At 33.4% G+C, this 15,262-nt stretch overlaps 1 protein-coding gene across 6 annotated transcripts in view; it reads left to right on the forward strand.

The window, feature by feature from the left end:
• Nucleotides 1-15,262, forward strand: part of LOC128177548 (potassium/sodium hyperpolarization-activated cyclic nucleotide-gated channel 3-like) — a 62,199-nt gene that overhangs the window by 11,928 nt on the left and 35,009 nt on the right. For 5 of the 6 annotated variants that reach the window (XM_052844286.1, XM_052844290.1, XM_052844288.1 and 2 more), the window contains exon 1: nt 1,855-2,546. The exons of the other annotated variant lie outside the window; for it this stretch is intronic. In XM_052844286.1, the coding sequence (XP_052700246.1) occupies nt 2,448-2,546 (99 nt within the window). In that variant the 5' untranslated portion in view covers nt 1,855-2,447. Of the gene's footprint in view, nt 1-1,854; nt 2,547-15,262 lie in introns of those variants that run through there. 6 annotated transcript variants of the gene reach the window in all.

Consider the following 15,262-nt stretch of genomic DNA (forward strand, 5'->3'; position numbering starts at 1 on the left):
CAGGACAGGACCCCTCCCTTCGATGTTAACCCCCGAGCGCGATAGTTGACTATTTGCCTGATAAAAATATCATGGTTTATTTACAAGTACATAACTATCCCATGGTTACTTCAGATAACATGTATCCACTTTACATAATCAATACGTAGTGGTTGATATTAATTATTGCAGTAGATGTATTTTTTTCTCATTCTTTATAACATGTACTGTTGAATCATTAGAATTCGTGGTGGGTCAATTTTCGTGGTATTCGTGGGTAGCCCTCACCTACGAATTAACATCCTCGTCGAAAACTAATTACATAAGATTCAGTCTTTCTACTGAAACTGAAAACCGACGCATCCAAAAATTGCATCCCCCACGAACCACGCAAAAACTCACAATCCACGAAATTAGCCCCCACGGAATTTAATGATCCCACAATATGCATTTTAAATTACTTATACGTACAGGTTGATATTATTTATTGAAGCTGTAAAATGTCTTTCGTTTACCATATCCAACAGCAGTTGCCAGCTTAATAGCGTTTTTGCAAGCTTAAGGTTGGTATCTTGCAAAAATAACGTTTCAAAGTAGCATTCGTGTGTGATGCTTAATGAGTGACGTACTATAATCGTGTTTTCTACACGAATTAACGTTGATTCTTTAAAACATTTACTTTTCACGTGGCGTAGATTACCAAGAGCAAGAAATGTAGCTCATAGTTTGAGGAATCGTGTTATTGACAGCTTTATGTCAAGAGTATATTAAACATTTGCACGAAACTGTACCTATGATTTATATCGTTCTTGCATTGATAGTATTTAGGAGGGCTCGATGGTCGTGGCCATTTTTAGACTGTATTGATCTCCTTTAGGAGAAGAGCTCCATAAAAAAATATAGCAAAACTCCCAAAATTTAAAAGTCAAAATTTATGGATTTTTTTCTTTGATTAATAATAGATTATAGGTAAGCAATTCATATCGTAAAATTTTATGTAGATCTGATGATTAATTTGTTGACCACCGATCCTCATTAAACAGATTTAATCTACATAATTACCACGCGACCATTGTTCTTTCTTTTTATTAGTAGTCCGATAGACGGTAAATAAGGGGTTAATTTTGTCAGTTCGGGGGATGATATGCCAGTCAAATACCGACAACCCTCTCAAATTCTTACAGAGCACATTAGATCTAAATTATTCATGATACAATTTCTTTTAAGCAATAGTTACCAGAAAGAATTTGTCATAGAGCCTCAGCCTTTTGCAGACAGCCACTCAACATTTTTTTTTGATGGATTTTGGCTTTGAAAAAATCAATTTTTACAGCCTTACTGAAAAATTAGTGGTATGCAAGTTGTTTAAGAAGAAATCGTAAATTGAGGAAGTATTTTGATTCTACCGTGTTTTTAATACAATCGTGTATTGACCAAGTAAATGCTTTTTCCCGATTCGCACATTCATCGTACCTAAACCTTCCATATTTCTTAAAATATCTCTAATTTGTGCTCGTCAGCCCTTAGTACACAATTACTGACCCGCAGCAAATGCAAACCTTGTCATACGCTTAAGTGAGCGTGTTTTCACCTTATTGTAATATGATTCCTTCTGAAGTTGCAATTAAGAAAAGTTAGCTGCTCTGTAAAAGTTCCTCTTTAAGCAGTGAGCAAAATAGAGTGATTACTATTCAATGTTTATTGATTGATGCATGGTTTGTCCCGAGACTTCCAAACGCATATCAGATTTGTTGCACTATCAAACTTCATCAGTATAGTAATGGTATTGAACCCAGTGATGACCTATTCGTATTACTGGCGGTCAGACCCCCTCCAGTCTCGTGTAGCGTTGTAATACCCTTATGCAAAATATTTTGACTCACTTATTCCTGGATTGGTAGCTGCTAAATTGGAGAGAGGGGCGTCCACAGTTTCAAAGTAATTGAAGATTCAGATGTTGTCACTTTAATGATGTAAATTGACCCTCCTCCACAGCTGAAAAAAAAACTACGTCACTCAATACACGGAAGGTGTTTTCTGAGGACCTTACGAAAGAAAAGGGCATTGGTCGTGGACAAATCGAATATGTCGGATAAGATCCTGACTTTGGCCAGTTGTACTGAAAAGGCGGAGGATGTCGATAGTTCGTCAGGTATTCAAAGCTGCATTGTTTGAATGATAAACATCACCAGGAAAAATATTAAGCGAGCTCTCGCAGGCCACTACCAAGTTGAAAGCAGATTTGGATTGAACTGTATATGTAATTAGGGACTTATTTACGGATTCGGAATATGATTGATCTACCATACTCCTGGTGATTTTGCAGTTATTCGCCGAAGGTTTCTGTTTATTTTCTTACGATGGAATAATTATCGAGGAAACGTATCTGACAATAAGCGGTCTCGCGATTTTTCTTGGAGTGTGTACACGAAAGGTTGAAAGCTGTTTAAAAAAGAGAAGTTGGAATCATGAATTACTCTTTGAAGAGGGAATACCTTGAAAAATGGATGTCCCTTATTAATAGACACCCGTTTTCACGCGGATGTGATGATGAAGACATGTTCAAGGTATGGGCTTCAACTTTGTAAGCATTTTGCACACCTTGGATGATAAATCTTGTTCGTTTGATGCTTTAGATAAACATACTTCTCTTAATGTGTTGATGGTTATAGAGATAGGAAAGTATGATATATTAGAAAATCGCACCTGTGGAAATAAATAAATCGCTTGGTGTGCCAGAAGTCGAGAGCTAATCAGACTGCAACATACAGCTATAGTTTTTGGCCAAAACGAAGGGAAATGATTTCTCCAAACTCGCATTTTCATCCATAAATTTAATTTAACAACTTTTAACTTGTTTGAAATATACGTGCGCGTGAATTTGATTCTTGTTAAGAATGTATAAAGCTGATGTTTGCAGAATATGTTTACCTTTTTATAGAAGGTACACAGCCATTTGATAGTTCGGTCTCCTCTGATTTAATAGCCATCGATTTCACCTATGTTTACCTGGAAACACAGCGAAAAACAATTAGTATTTTTTTCACGTAAAGCACCACGCCATTATATAAAAGTGAATAACAAAAAAAGAAGAGAAAGAAAAAAGAAAAATTTCGATAAAGCCATTAGCCCTATATAATGTCTTCGGTTTATCTTGATTACACTTTACGACACCTTTTCCAAACTTTACAACATTTTCATGAAACAATACTCAATTTTATCCGTAAAGCGATATCAATATGTCTTAACATTGATTTTCAGTTCTACGACACAAATGCAAATTTTTCACCTCGGTAATCAAAGCTTACTTTTGAAAGCTCAGCGCCATGCTATAGTTTTGTTTGAGGGAGTAAGGTGCTTGTTTCCTTGTCTTGACGATTGCTTCCAGAAAGATTTATTACGTAACACCAACGAGGGGCGCACGGTGTGTTCATTTTGCTAAACGTATAAAAACGCCAATTTTCTTTGCAGAATCGATGCGCATGCTGTTTAACGCCGGTTAAATTGAAATTCATATCTAAGTTTTGAGATGTGAGGTATATGTATAAATCATATACCTTTTTATTTATACAGTTGTATACAGGTTGTTACAGAAGCCTGTTAGTGCCACATAAGATATATAAAAAGAAAAGTCTATATAAGAAAACCTCATTGTATATATAAAAACACACACATATATATAAGATGAACTCGAATATATAAAAATAAGCAGCTTTATATATAAAGGAATTGCCAATATATATAAAGAATTGTGTATATATATAAAGCTAGGTCGTGTATATATAAACAGTACTTTGATATATAAAAGCAACAGTGATAAATATATAAAGCGAAAATTTTCCACTGAGTGACCTTCACTGAGTTCAGCCCAGCGTGTGCATGATAAACCCCGCCTACGGAGGAGAGGGTCAGCAATATTATGCTCCCGATGATTAGTTTGAACCATCTAATTAATGTTACATTACATGATTCCCCAGGGATTTGGGAAAAGTCAGTGGCAGATTTAAAGGGATGGCATCCAGCACCCCTACCTAAATTTTCAAATTTAAGATCTTTTTTCTGTCAAGTTTTCTTTTCTGTTACTTGTGTTTACTGTTGTAAATAAACGATGATATATTTTTTCAATACCTTCTTTTAAGGTTCTACATTAAATAATACTTTCTACCAAATTTGCAGAACAGTTGCCCAGAACATTAATTTTACTTCATTCCACTTCGATGAACATGAAAATTTTATATTCTATATTATTTTACAAATAATTAAATAAGGAATTATCATTTCTTTTGACAGAATGGCTCGAGGCAAACACAATATAAACTAATTTAATGTTCATAAATTTATAACATTATCAACAGAAGAACCAACATTTGATTGAAACTGACCAATACAAACAAATATGTAAACTATATAACAAGACTTGAGCTTTGAAGAATTTCAAAATCTATCTTGCTTGTAACTCAGTTTTTGTACTTTCAAATTTTGACATTATCATTAAAAATACCCATATTAACCATTCTAAACACAACAATAATGAGATTAAACTGCCCCCCCCCCCCCCTTGCCCAAATAAAACCCAGCCTCAAGGAGTTTGTATAAAGCATTGATACAGGGGCGTCGGAAGGTATTTCATATTGTGACGGCGAATTTGATCGATAAGGGGGGGGGGGGGGGGGGGGTAAACCGGATTTGGCTTGAAATGAAGATATTTTACGATGTATCCAGTTATCTTTAACTTAATAAATTATATTGTCACTTATTTGATAGCATTATAAGAAACAAAGCAAAATTGTACTTAGTATTAGTTTATTTAGTTTGACGACATGAAATGTGTATCAAGATAACGCAACTCACATTTATATTATAATAGAGAGAGAAGTTAATATGCATGTATGAGCAATAATTTTGATTCAACTTATCAGTCTCTGTTGCACATCAAAAACATCCAAAAATGAATATCCATGAATCTCGCGTTGACACGAATTTGTTTGTTCATTTTCTAACAACTTCTCAAAAACATTCTTTGAAATTAAGTGGCTATTGAATCTTAAACTGCCTGCCTCGGGAGCATAGTGTTGTTGATCCTCTCCTCCGTAGGTGGGGTTTATCATGCAGATGCTGGGCTGAACTCAGTGAAGGTCACTCAGTGGAAAATTTTCGCTTTATATATTTATCACTGTTGCTTTTATATATCAAAGTACTGTTTATATATAACGACCTAGCTTTATATATATACACAATTCTTTATATATATTGGCAATTCCTTTATATATAAAGCTGCTTATTTTTAATCATCTTATATATATATGTGTGTGTTTTTATATATACAATGAGGTTTCCTTATATAGACTTTTCTTTTTATATATCTTATGTGGCACTAACAGGCTTCCGTAGGTTGTTATCAAATTCTCGCTACGTTCTTGAATGTAACAATACGATTAATGCAAGATAAGTATAGAATGCGTACCTCATCAATGCTTATGTAATTCATGAGGGAGTATTTATCATTACTTATTGTGTATAAATTGTGGTTACCAAGGCCTTATCAGGTTTAATGACTAGGCAGTTTCTTCTTGTGTACATTAAGTAGATTGATATTTTCAAATAAAACGAAACACTTTACCCAATATAGTTAGTTTTTTTAAACATTAAGATCGTTTATTGCGCAATTTGTACAGAACTATTACCTTAAATACAAGAAATCAACAAGAAATAAAAAAATCAATGTAAAAACTCGACACTTAAAGCAGATGAAAAGTTGAGCTGCAGTAGTAAACGTCTCTATGGGTTTTTGTTAAAAGGAAAGATAAGCATTTGATTTCCCTGCATTTTCTCGCAGCATGCTAGACAATGGTTAGATTATGGATAGTCTTTCAATATAGATGTAAATGTGGAACTTTTATTAGCTCCAATTATCCTGCCATCGACTGTGAATAAAGAGCTGTGTTGTGACTTTAACCACTTGAAGAGGCCAAAAGCAACATATACATGTAGGCCAATTGCATACTTGAGCATATTGAGACTTTAAAATTTTTGTTTTGTCAAAATTTTCAAATAGTTTTCATGCCAATCAGGGCAAAAATAAATTGTTGACTTTGATTTCATATAAAAATTATATATTGTCAGCTGGAAACTGAGTGCATATTGTCTTGTGTTTTTAAGCGAAAGTCTATGATCCATTTTCCAAACAACCAAACAATTGAGTTTGAAATAGATACGATTTTAAGAACAATAAAGTTTATAAAACACACAGCGTTGTTTGAACATTAGAAATGACGCACTTCCTACAGCCAGACCAGATGAAGGCTTTTGCATGGATTTAGTTCAAAGATTTGATTATTGACTCTAGTTTTCATGTGGTGCCACGGAACCGTCTCTTTGTCTGTTAGTGTATTTCATGTAACTTTATACAATGCAGCGCTCATTGCTTTCTTTCAAAGTTAATCTCTTGGGAGAATGGTGCTTTCTATAGGTGATAAATGAGGTCTCGGTTCTGGATACAAGTGGAACAGTAGGACTTGGGAATAATTAATGAAATTGCTTTTAAGAACTATCAAAACCACTCAAAAGTATTATCCTTTTTTTAAAGATTTTGCAGTTAGCCAATTGACAAAACACTCCCAAATGAACCAGCTTTTCCAAACGTACAAAAATATATATGTGCTGTAAAGGATTTGATCTGTGAATATATTCTAGGGATTCGTGCTGTTTTCTGCAAGGTCTTGAAATCTATTATTTTGTTTTTAGTTTCAAATACTCCACAAAAGCTGCAAAATCGTTAGTCGAGATGTTTTCTAAAATCGTGTCTGATTACAGCGCTGTGTCACTTGAGATATCTAAAGAATCTCTTCAATCCACTTGGTTTTAATCTCTAATTATGTTTTATTGACTGACCTTTCATAAATGAAAGATACAAGTAATCAGTTTGCACGTTCTGCAGAATCCTCAAATTCTTCTTTTGATTTTTTGTTAATTATATATCTCGCAGTCTGATTGGATTAGTCATAGATTTGAAGACCAATTTCAATATTGCTTGTTCAAATGTGAAAATGTGATCTCTGCATACCGATTCGAACCATGACACACCATCGGACTGCGTCCTCGGGTAACAAGGATTGTCCATCTAATTTGTACAATAGATTTCTGGATGATTGTTTTCTGTCTATAATTCTCATGAATATTAAGATATCACCTTTTAGCAGTGATAGAGTACTGGACAGGATACCATGGTTAATGATACGTGACGGACCGTGCAATAGCGCGATATCAAAATGAGGCCTCTGTTTCGTAGGACCGACCCATGTACATCACAGTGGGATTTGCGGCCAAAATTACTTGAAAATTAATAGCCTTATGGGAGATTATCATATCTATGTACTACGAAATCCATATCTTAATTGTTAAATTCTCAAACTTTGTGTTAGTTACATGTATTCTCCTCATGGTGTATTTGTATTGCTCTTAGTTTGCCATCTTGATTCACCTTTGCACTTAAAATAAAAGGAAACATGTTTTAAGCAAGTACTTAGTAATATAAAAGTATCCCCTTTTCCCTTTTTTCAGTACAGTGAATGTTTACTTAACATTAGTTCATTAATCTATGAGTAGCCTTCCCAGTCTGTATAGACAATGTATCCATTATTGTGAATTGTATTGTTATACCTTCTAATATTTCAATACAACACATTTATTTCAAGTTTTTATCATTAGTGATGATGACAATAACGAAATAAAATTCATTCAAGTTGTCAGAGTATCACCCATTTTCATAGGAAATGATATAAAACCGGGGGGTTTGTTCCACTTTCTCATTTAATCAAATGGTGCAGCTTTTATTTATTTTTTATTTTTCTCAACGTTATCGAGAGAATAAAATCTCTGCCTGTCTCCATCTCAATAAGACATATCCGACTATAAGTATATTACTTAGTAACGACTCTTGATAAACTCAGAGTAACTATATGAATTTAAAAAGTACTTGGAATCCTGCTTCAAGACAGGCAAGAACTTGAAGTTGCATTATACATTGTAGTAACACTTTAATCCTATTACTGAAAATCTTAATAACAATGATATATTAAGATTGAAATGCATTAACAGCTCAAAGCATTTCTCGGCAAACACACGATTTGCTTTGTGCGTATTTGTAGGGTCTAATTTGTATTTGGAATAACATAAGATGTTTGGAAATTGTCGACAAACTAGATCAATAGACCCTCTCTCTCTCTCTCTCTCTCTCTCTCTCTCTCTCTCTCTCTCTCAATAACATGCTAAGTGATGTTGATCACATTAATTTTCTGTTCCAATGCATCTCTAGGTATAATTGGACAATATATCGTGATATTTTTTTCTATAACACAGATTTTAGAACGGAGCTTTATAGCGATGATGCATTTAGTAAAACAGGGGCAGGAGATATATGCAAAATGTTTAGTAAAAAATCGACACTTTAAACTAAATATTTAGTTGAAATGATTGGACATTTAAAACACAGATGCCGTTTAGAAATTTCAAAAACCATTTGCATGAAATTGTTTATTTTTTAAATCATAACTAATCTCGCTCTAGATCTATTTAGACGATAATCTAAGCAACTGACAGGTTCGATACAAGGAATAATAAATTCGGTAATGAAGTTAAAGTTTAACTTTATTGGTTATAATTACGAAGAAAATCAAAGTACTGAAGTACTGACGTGAGTTGATTTTATCGATTATTATTTATTTTAAAATCAACGATATGTTATTTTGCAAGGCAAGTAGTTTCCAATATGTATTTGAATTATGCACATTTTTTATAATATGAATTCTCCGACAGAAATTTCTAGAAAACCCTATATGAATCATGTTGTGTAATATTCAAAGAATTAATTCCATCAAACTATGTATCAGTAATCGAAATACTTTTGCTTGTCGGAGATTGACGAAAACAGCCGAGCATATCTGGTTGAACAAGACTATATTGAACTCTGGCGTATACGTAGGAATACATACAATGTACGACTACAAATATATCTAAATTGTTCGTACCATATAAAATCTGACTATTTACAAAGTATCTCTAGATAAGTTTCTTTGAAAAACAATGCTTAAGAACACAGTTACATCGAATTTATCGATTAGAACTAAATGTTGTCAGCGGTGTTGATTTGTGCTTAGGTCCAAACACTGTTTCACTTACGGTTTGCCTGAGTAACTACATAGGAAAGTTGAATAAAATCAACTCCCAAAAATGAATGGCGGTACGTCTATTTTAAAATGTTTTATGCAACGTAATTATTCCCTTAAAAAAACAATCGATGCAAACGTACGTGTAATTACACATACTTACATGCTGTTTGCTTATGTTATTACATTTGTTTATTCTTCACATACTTACATGCTGTTTGCTTATGTTATTACATTTGATTATTCTTCACATACTTACATGCTGTTTGCTTATGTTATTACATTTGTTTATTCTTCACATACTTACATGCTGTTTGCTTATGTTATTACATTTGATTATTCTTCACATACTTACATGCTGTTTGCTTATGTTATTACATTTGTTTATTCTTCACATACTTACATGCTGTTTGTTCAAGATATAATAACACACATGTATACTTCAGCTCAAGTCACCTTTCACATTAACTCTTTACATATCAATGTTACATGTAGCTTTAACAGTGTAATGTCATCTCTCTACACCAAACTCTGTACAATCATGCACCCCTTTTTTGTGTCAAACCATGAAATGTGTGCATTTCATCTTTCCGCGTCAACATTATCGCGTCAGCTGTGTACATGTCAATATCTGCGTCAACTTTTTGCTGTGTACATTTCTGTATGTCAAGTGCGTCACATTTCTGCATCAAATGTGTGTGTGTTTTCTTTCTGCTTCAATTGTATTCATGCCACGTTTTAGCGTCTTTAAGTAAATTTAACAAAATGGTGTCACCTAATATTTTTCTGAAGTTTTGAGCAATTATTGTGATCTTTCGTTCAGTATGTATCAAAATGCGTTCATTGATATTCAATACATTTTAGTCGTCATGGATCAAATGCGCATATGACGCCATCTGCAGTATTGTATGTATATGACCTTTATGCAACACTTTGATATTTCATTTTTGTTTATGATTTCAATGAATTCAAATTATATATTTGTTGGTTCTGTGTCATTGAACGAGAGCACTCGTAAGATGAATGTTCAGCAAGTCACGGCTTCTACGTTTCATTTTCGACGTCAAGAACATCTACATGAATCCCACCTCTCTCTCTCTCTCTCTCTCTCTCTCTCTCTCTCATCCCCCTTGCCTCTGGATTATTACAGATTAAAACCTCGGTGCAATTGATCAAGTCAATGTTTATTTTCCCGTAAGATATTGTCATAATAATTTTGTAGGAAATAACCAGTTTATGCTTTGTTGTTGGAGGAGAACTTCAATAATCTTGGCTAATGTAGGATAACGATTCATTTCCGCCTAGTAGCGTCCCTGGGAAGCAGCGTTAATTTGGCCTTTGTGTATTGGGTGATATCGATGAATCAAGGCGAGGAAAGAAAATTCTTTGTACAGAAAAAAATAAGGTTGATGCTTTTGAAGGCTTACAGCACAATGTAGTGATAAGGTCAACCAAGGGAAATCAGTGTAGAAACAATCATCATTATGATACATGGATAGAAACTGCTTGTATAGCACCGAAATGTTATAATATATATTCACGAAGTAAAAATTATCTTGCGATTTGTTCACTAAAAATCGAAAAATCTGTGTAATGACTGATCTATTTGTTAAACCGCAGCAATTTTTATACGTAGCGCAATTATACATGTTGAACGAGGTGTAAAACTTATTTTGTTAATTCTGTCTTATTCTATTCATATATTACATATATTGGACTTTCAAAAACATTACTTCTATTTTCATGCCATGAGATACCGTACTTTACACTGCAGGCAAAATGCTACATGGTTTGACTCGATAATTTTTTTTAAAAAATTATACATTTTAATTAAAAAAAAATATAAGACTTTGACAATATGGTTTTATAAAATGAAAACAATAATTTTATTAATTTTACCCATAAGCTCAGTTATCGGATAACAATGGTCATGCTCAGCATCACGGCTTTATGTTTCGACCCTTTGGCATCTTGGACCACTATTAATGCGCTTTATTGACTTGGACACTCTAGGAAGGTCTAGTAAATCAGTCATTAAGAAATTACTCTGTCTGATTCTTGTCTTTTATTACACACAGAAAGTAGTGCAATACGATCTAACACTTTATTCTGCCCTTGAAATTGTCTATAACTGTCTTTTGCAACCCTACAGTTTGGACAGCCAACTGTCTAGCCATTTTAGAATTCGTAAGACTTGGTGATTTAGTTAATGTGTTTAAGAGGGCCAGATGGTCATGGCAAATTTTCAAACAGTATAGATCTCCATAAATAGAAGAGTTCTATATAAAGGTACATGAAAACATTCCAAATCTAAAAGTGAAAATAAATGCAATTTTTCTTTACTAAATATTAGTTACTAGCTAAATTATTTTTAAAAATATGAGATGGATCTAATGATTAATTTGTTGACCCTCAAGCCTTCTTAATAGAAATTTTTCACAATGGTTTTAGATTTTTATAAATCACTATCGCTGTTTTGTAGATCATGTATTTAGAGACCTAATATTCCTGCATAGTTTTCCCTATAAAATACACTTTTTTAATGAAGCCTCTCTTCTTGCTGTGTTCGTTATTACTTAGTCTAATGTATTGCTACATCTTCAAAACATATTCATAAGAGCAGAAAGTTCAACCTAATATACGCTGATGGAATATCCAACCGAAATATATCTATTGATCTTTGATCAAAATACATACACATGTAATAAAACAATTCAGAAAACAACAAGCATATAAAAAAAGTTGGGAAATACGCCGCCATAAAACGGACAAAAATAGTCAAAGTCCTAAAATCAAGACATTTTTTATCGAGCAGCCTGCATGAAGACTGAGTCCATTCTGAAACAGAAGCCTGGGTTCCGTTCTATAATTGATGTTCTCGTTCCCGTACTCTATAAATCTTTGGGCAAATCGAGAAGAAATCTGCGAACGAAGATCTATAATGGCTTCTAAGTATTCATTGTGCATCTATGTATTTTATATCATTGGAAATCACATTAAGGTTTCCTGGAGGAAATAAATTAATTAGATTGATATGGAATTTCATTATGAGTGTTTAAAGAGATCACGCAAAGTACAACATATAGCTTAAACGTTAATCAAGTTTTTGATTGAATCTTGGTACATAACATATGACAAAGCACATTAAATATACATTGTAAACCCAATCGATACTGTATACAATGAATATATATATATATATATATATATATATATATATATATATATATATATATATATATATATATATATATATATATATATATATATATATATATATATATAATGTTCTACATTTTAGTAGTAAAGACAATTATATGAATTCCTTGTGCATCCCTTAAATTAAAGTGTCCTTGGTATGTAATTTTACTACACGTTTACATAAATACTACAGAGGGTAAAGATGTTCTATATCCGTTATCGTACTGTTATAATAAACCAACGATAACGTGAAATTTTGTGAACATGAAAACATAAAATAACTAACTTTTAATCAAATATCTGAAACATTCTTTATATTGAAAGTTTTAACAAGGAAACCGTGATATTTCCCACAGGGAAATTATTTTTAGCTTTGGTATGCCGCTACAGCTCGTTATTTCTCCCTCGAATTCAATAACGCCAAGACAAGATTAACAATCAAATATACGTTTATGACGTTCTAATATCGGAACTCTGTGCTTAATGAAAATGTTAAGACCCTTAAATCGTTTTCTCCCCCTTCTCTACGTCATGAAAAGGAAGGCAATCTGTTTGAAGGAATTTTCAGTCTTTTAATAGAAAGGAAACTGTCTCTTTATCGTTTCATCTTACGCTCAGTCGGTGGAAATTACCGACTGTCTTTGGCGAACTTTTTTATCTGTCCAACTGCTTCCATATGTTCGTCTGCTGTAGGTTTGGTCAAGGGATTGGTATGCGGGGGTAATCAATCTGACAAGTGTTGCGTCAAATTCCCTTGCAATCTGCTTTAAATGATTTGGGATTATGCATATAATCTCTATTTGCACTGCTGCACATGCTAAAAGTTTCAATTGATTTTCATGCATTTTCGTTGCTGATTGGCAAATCTTTACTTCTAAAAAATCACTTTATAAGTGCAGTGGCGTGTTATTTGTACTAATGTATGAAGTAGCTAACGTCTTCAAGACTGATCCAAAACCACAAATATTTGATTTTTATTCCCACCCTTTCTCCTCTTTTCCTGATCTTATCTTTCACCGACTCAAAGAAAATATAAACGTCTCTACAGTTTGACAAGAAAAAGTAGACAGTTTTGCAGAAAATCGCTATCGTTTACAAGCTGGATATGCCAAATGATCAGGCAATGACGCATGTGCTCTTTTTGATTTGTTCAGGTGTTGAAAAAACAATCAAGAACTTTTTCAAGTCATAAGACATTTATCTGCTGTTATCAAACTCATTCAGCAAGCAACCTGCTTTAGAACAGTATTTCTTTGTTAGAGATGTGAGTGGGACATGGTATATGATCACAACCATAGTGCAATTTTCTGAACCCTTCTATTTGAGACAACAGGGAGGAATCCTGTTGATTTCATATTCGATTTCAAGTGCTTGATATGCATGACTGTACATTGTTTTGTGACAGAAGCATTCCCACTCAAGGAAAGCTAACTGAGAGGAAGTTTGTAACCTTAAGGTCGATATGAGTTTTTCGTTTGTTTTAAGGATCGTGCGAAATTTCCTTCGAAGACTACATACACTCATAGCCGGAATACACGTGTCACTTTCGACTGACGTGTAAAAGCAGGCTCAAATAAACTAGAAAGGAAGATTTATTCAAGTTCTGTAATTATTACTTTCAATTTGACACATTGCAACTACTGCTGGCAAATTAGTGTGTTCTAATTATATAATTTTCTATTTTCTTTATTTTATTGTTATGGCTTTCAGAATTCACACTTTTTTAAAAATCATGACCAGTCGTAAATACTAGTAGGTAATAGTAGAAGTAAAATTACAAATCCACAACATTAAAAATAAATGGAATACAATAGTCAAAAGTTATTAGTAATAAAAGAAAAACCTAAAAACACAAATGTCTCCTTTGGGTTCGTGGTTACGAGAGTCATTTCAGGTTTTTGATTGTCATGATAGAAAAATTACAGTTAAAAGCGCAGCTTAGAAATTCATCATGGGGGAAGACGCCAGGGAACTCATTTAAATACGTCCCAAGTTTGTTTTAATGAGGTAATTTCATAATGGAACCGACTGAATTTATTCCATATATATACAAGAGCACTCCCATATTCATGAATGAGAGTTTCAAAAAAATGAAATCTATTGATCAATATTGTGTCATAATTATTGAGCAAGTCAATAACGCAAAATGGATCTTTCTATTTTCGCCCGACCCTCTGATGACGTCACGTTTCCGTTGGAGCTGCAATATTATTGCATTTCCTGGGATGCATGCTTAACAACTCAACAGCAGCTCTTAATATGGTAATCGGATTATCGGCCTCACCAAACCCCGAAGCAATGTCTCCTTTAACGTTTTAAAAAGCTTTCGGATAAAAAAAAAAGACTGCTTTTGCAGTTGCATGCGGCACTCCTTTGTCCTTTAAGTGATTACAGCATTCAAGTTTAGTAATTTCATTAAATTCTTATCTTTATTGGGATATATCACGTATGGGTACCTAGAATAATGTTGGTTGTCAGTCTTTTCAGTGTTTCCAAAGAAAATCTTTAGAAACCAGTGCTCTTCTCTTTTGCTGACTTTAAAGAGATGGTTTACACAGAAACAATTTGCACATTGAAAAACTCTTGATTGTAAGGCATTATTGTGAGTTAGTTTGTTATCTACCTACGTTTATTATTTGTTAATTACTGCAATGTACGTGTATTAAGTTTGTTAATAATGGGCCAGTTTTCAAAATACGAAATGTATCAATTGATTTGTGTTGTGGGAAAACAAAGGGATATTTTATGTAACAGTTCAGGAGATCAAAAATCTTTATAACCTGCATCCCAACATTATAAATAGAGAGGCACCGTGTTTACCAACGGTATTCAACAGAGCTGAGAAAGTCAATATCACAGCTAAGCCAGAGCCTATCCAATGTTTAACGAAATAGTTTCATGCATGCAAAAAAAGTAAG

The sequence above is a fragment of the Crassostrea angulata genome, chromosome 3, assembly GCF_025612915.1.
Source record: "Crassostrea angulata isolate pt1a10 chromosome 3, ASM2561291v2, whole genome shotgun sequence".
Classification (NCBI taxonomy): domain Eukaryota; kingdom Metazoa; phylum Mollusca; class Bivalvia; order Ostreida; family Ostreidae; genus Magallana; species Magallana angulata.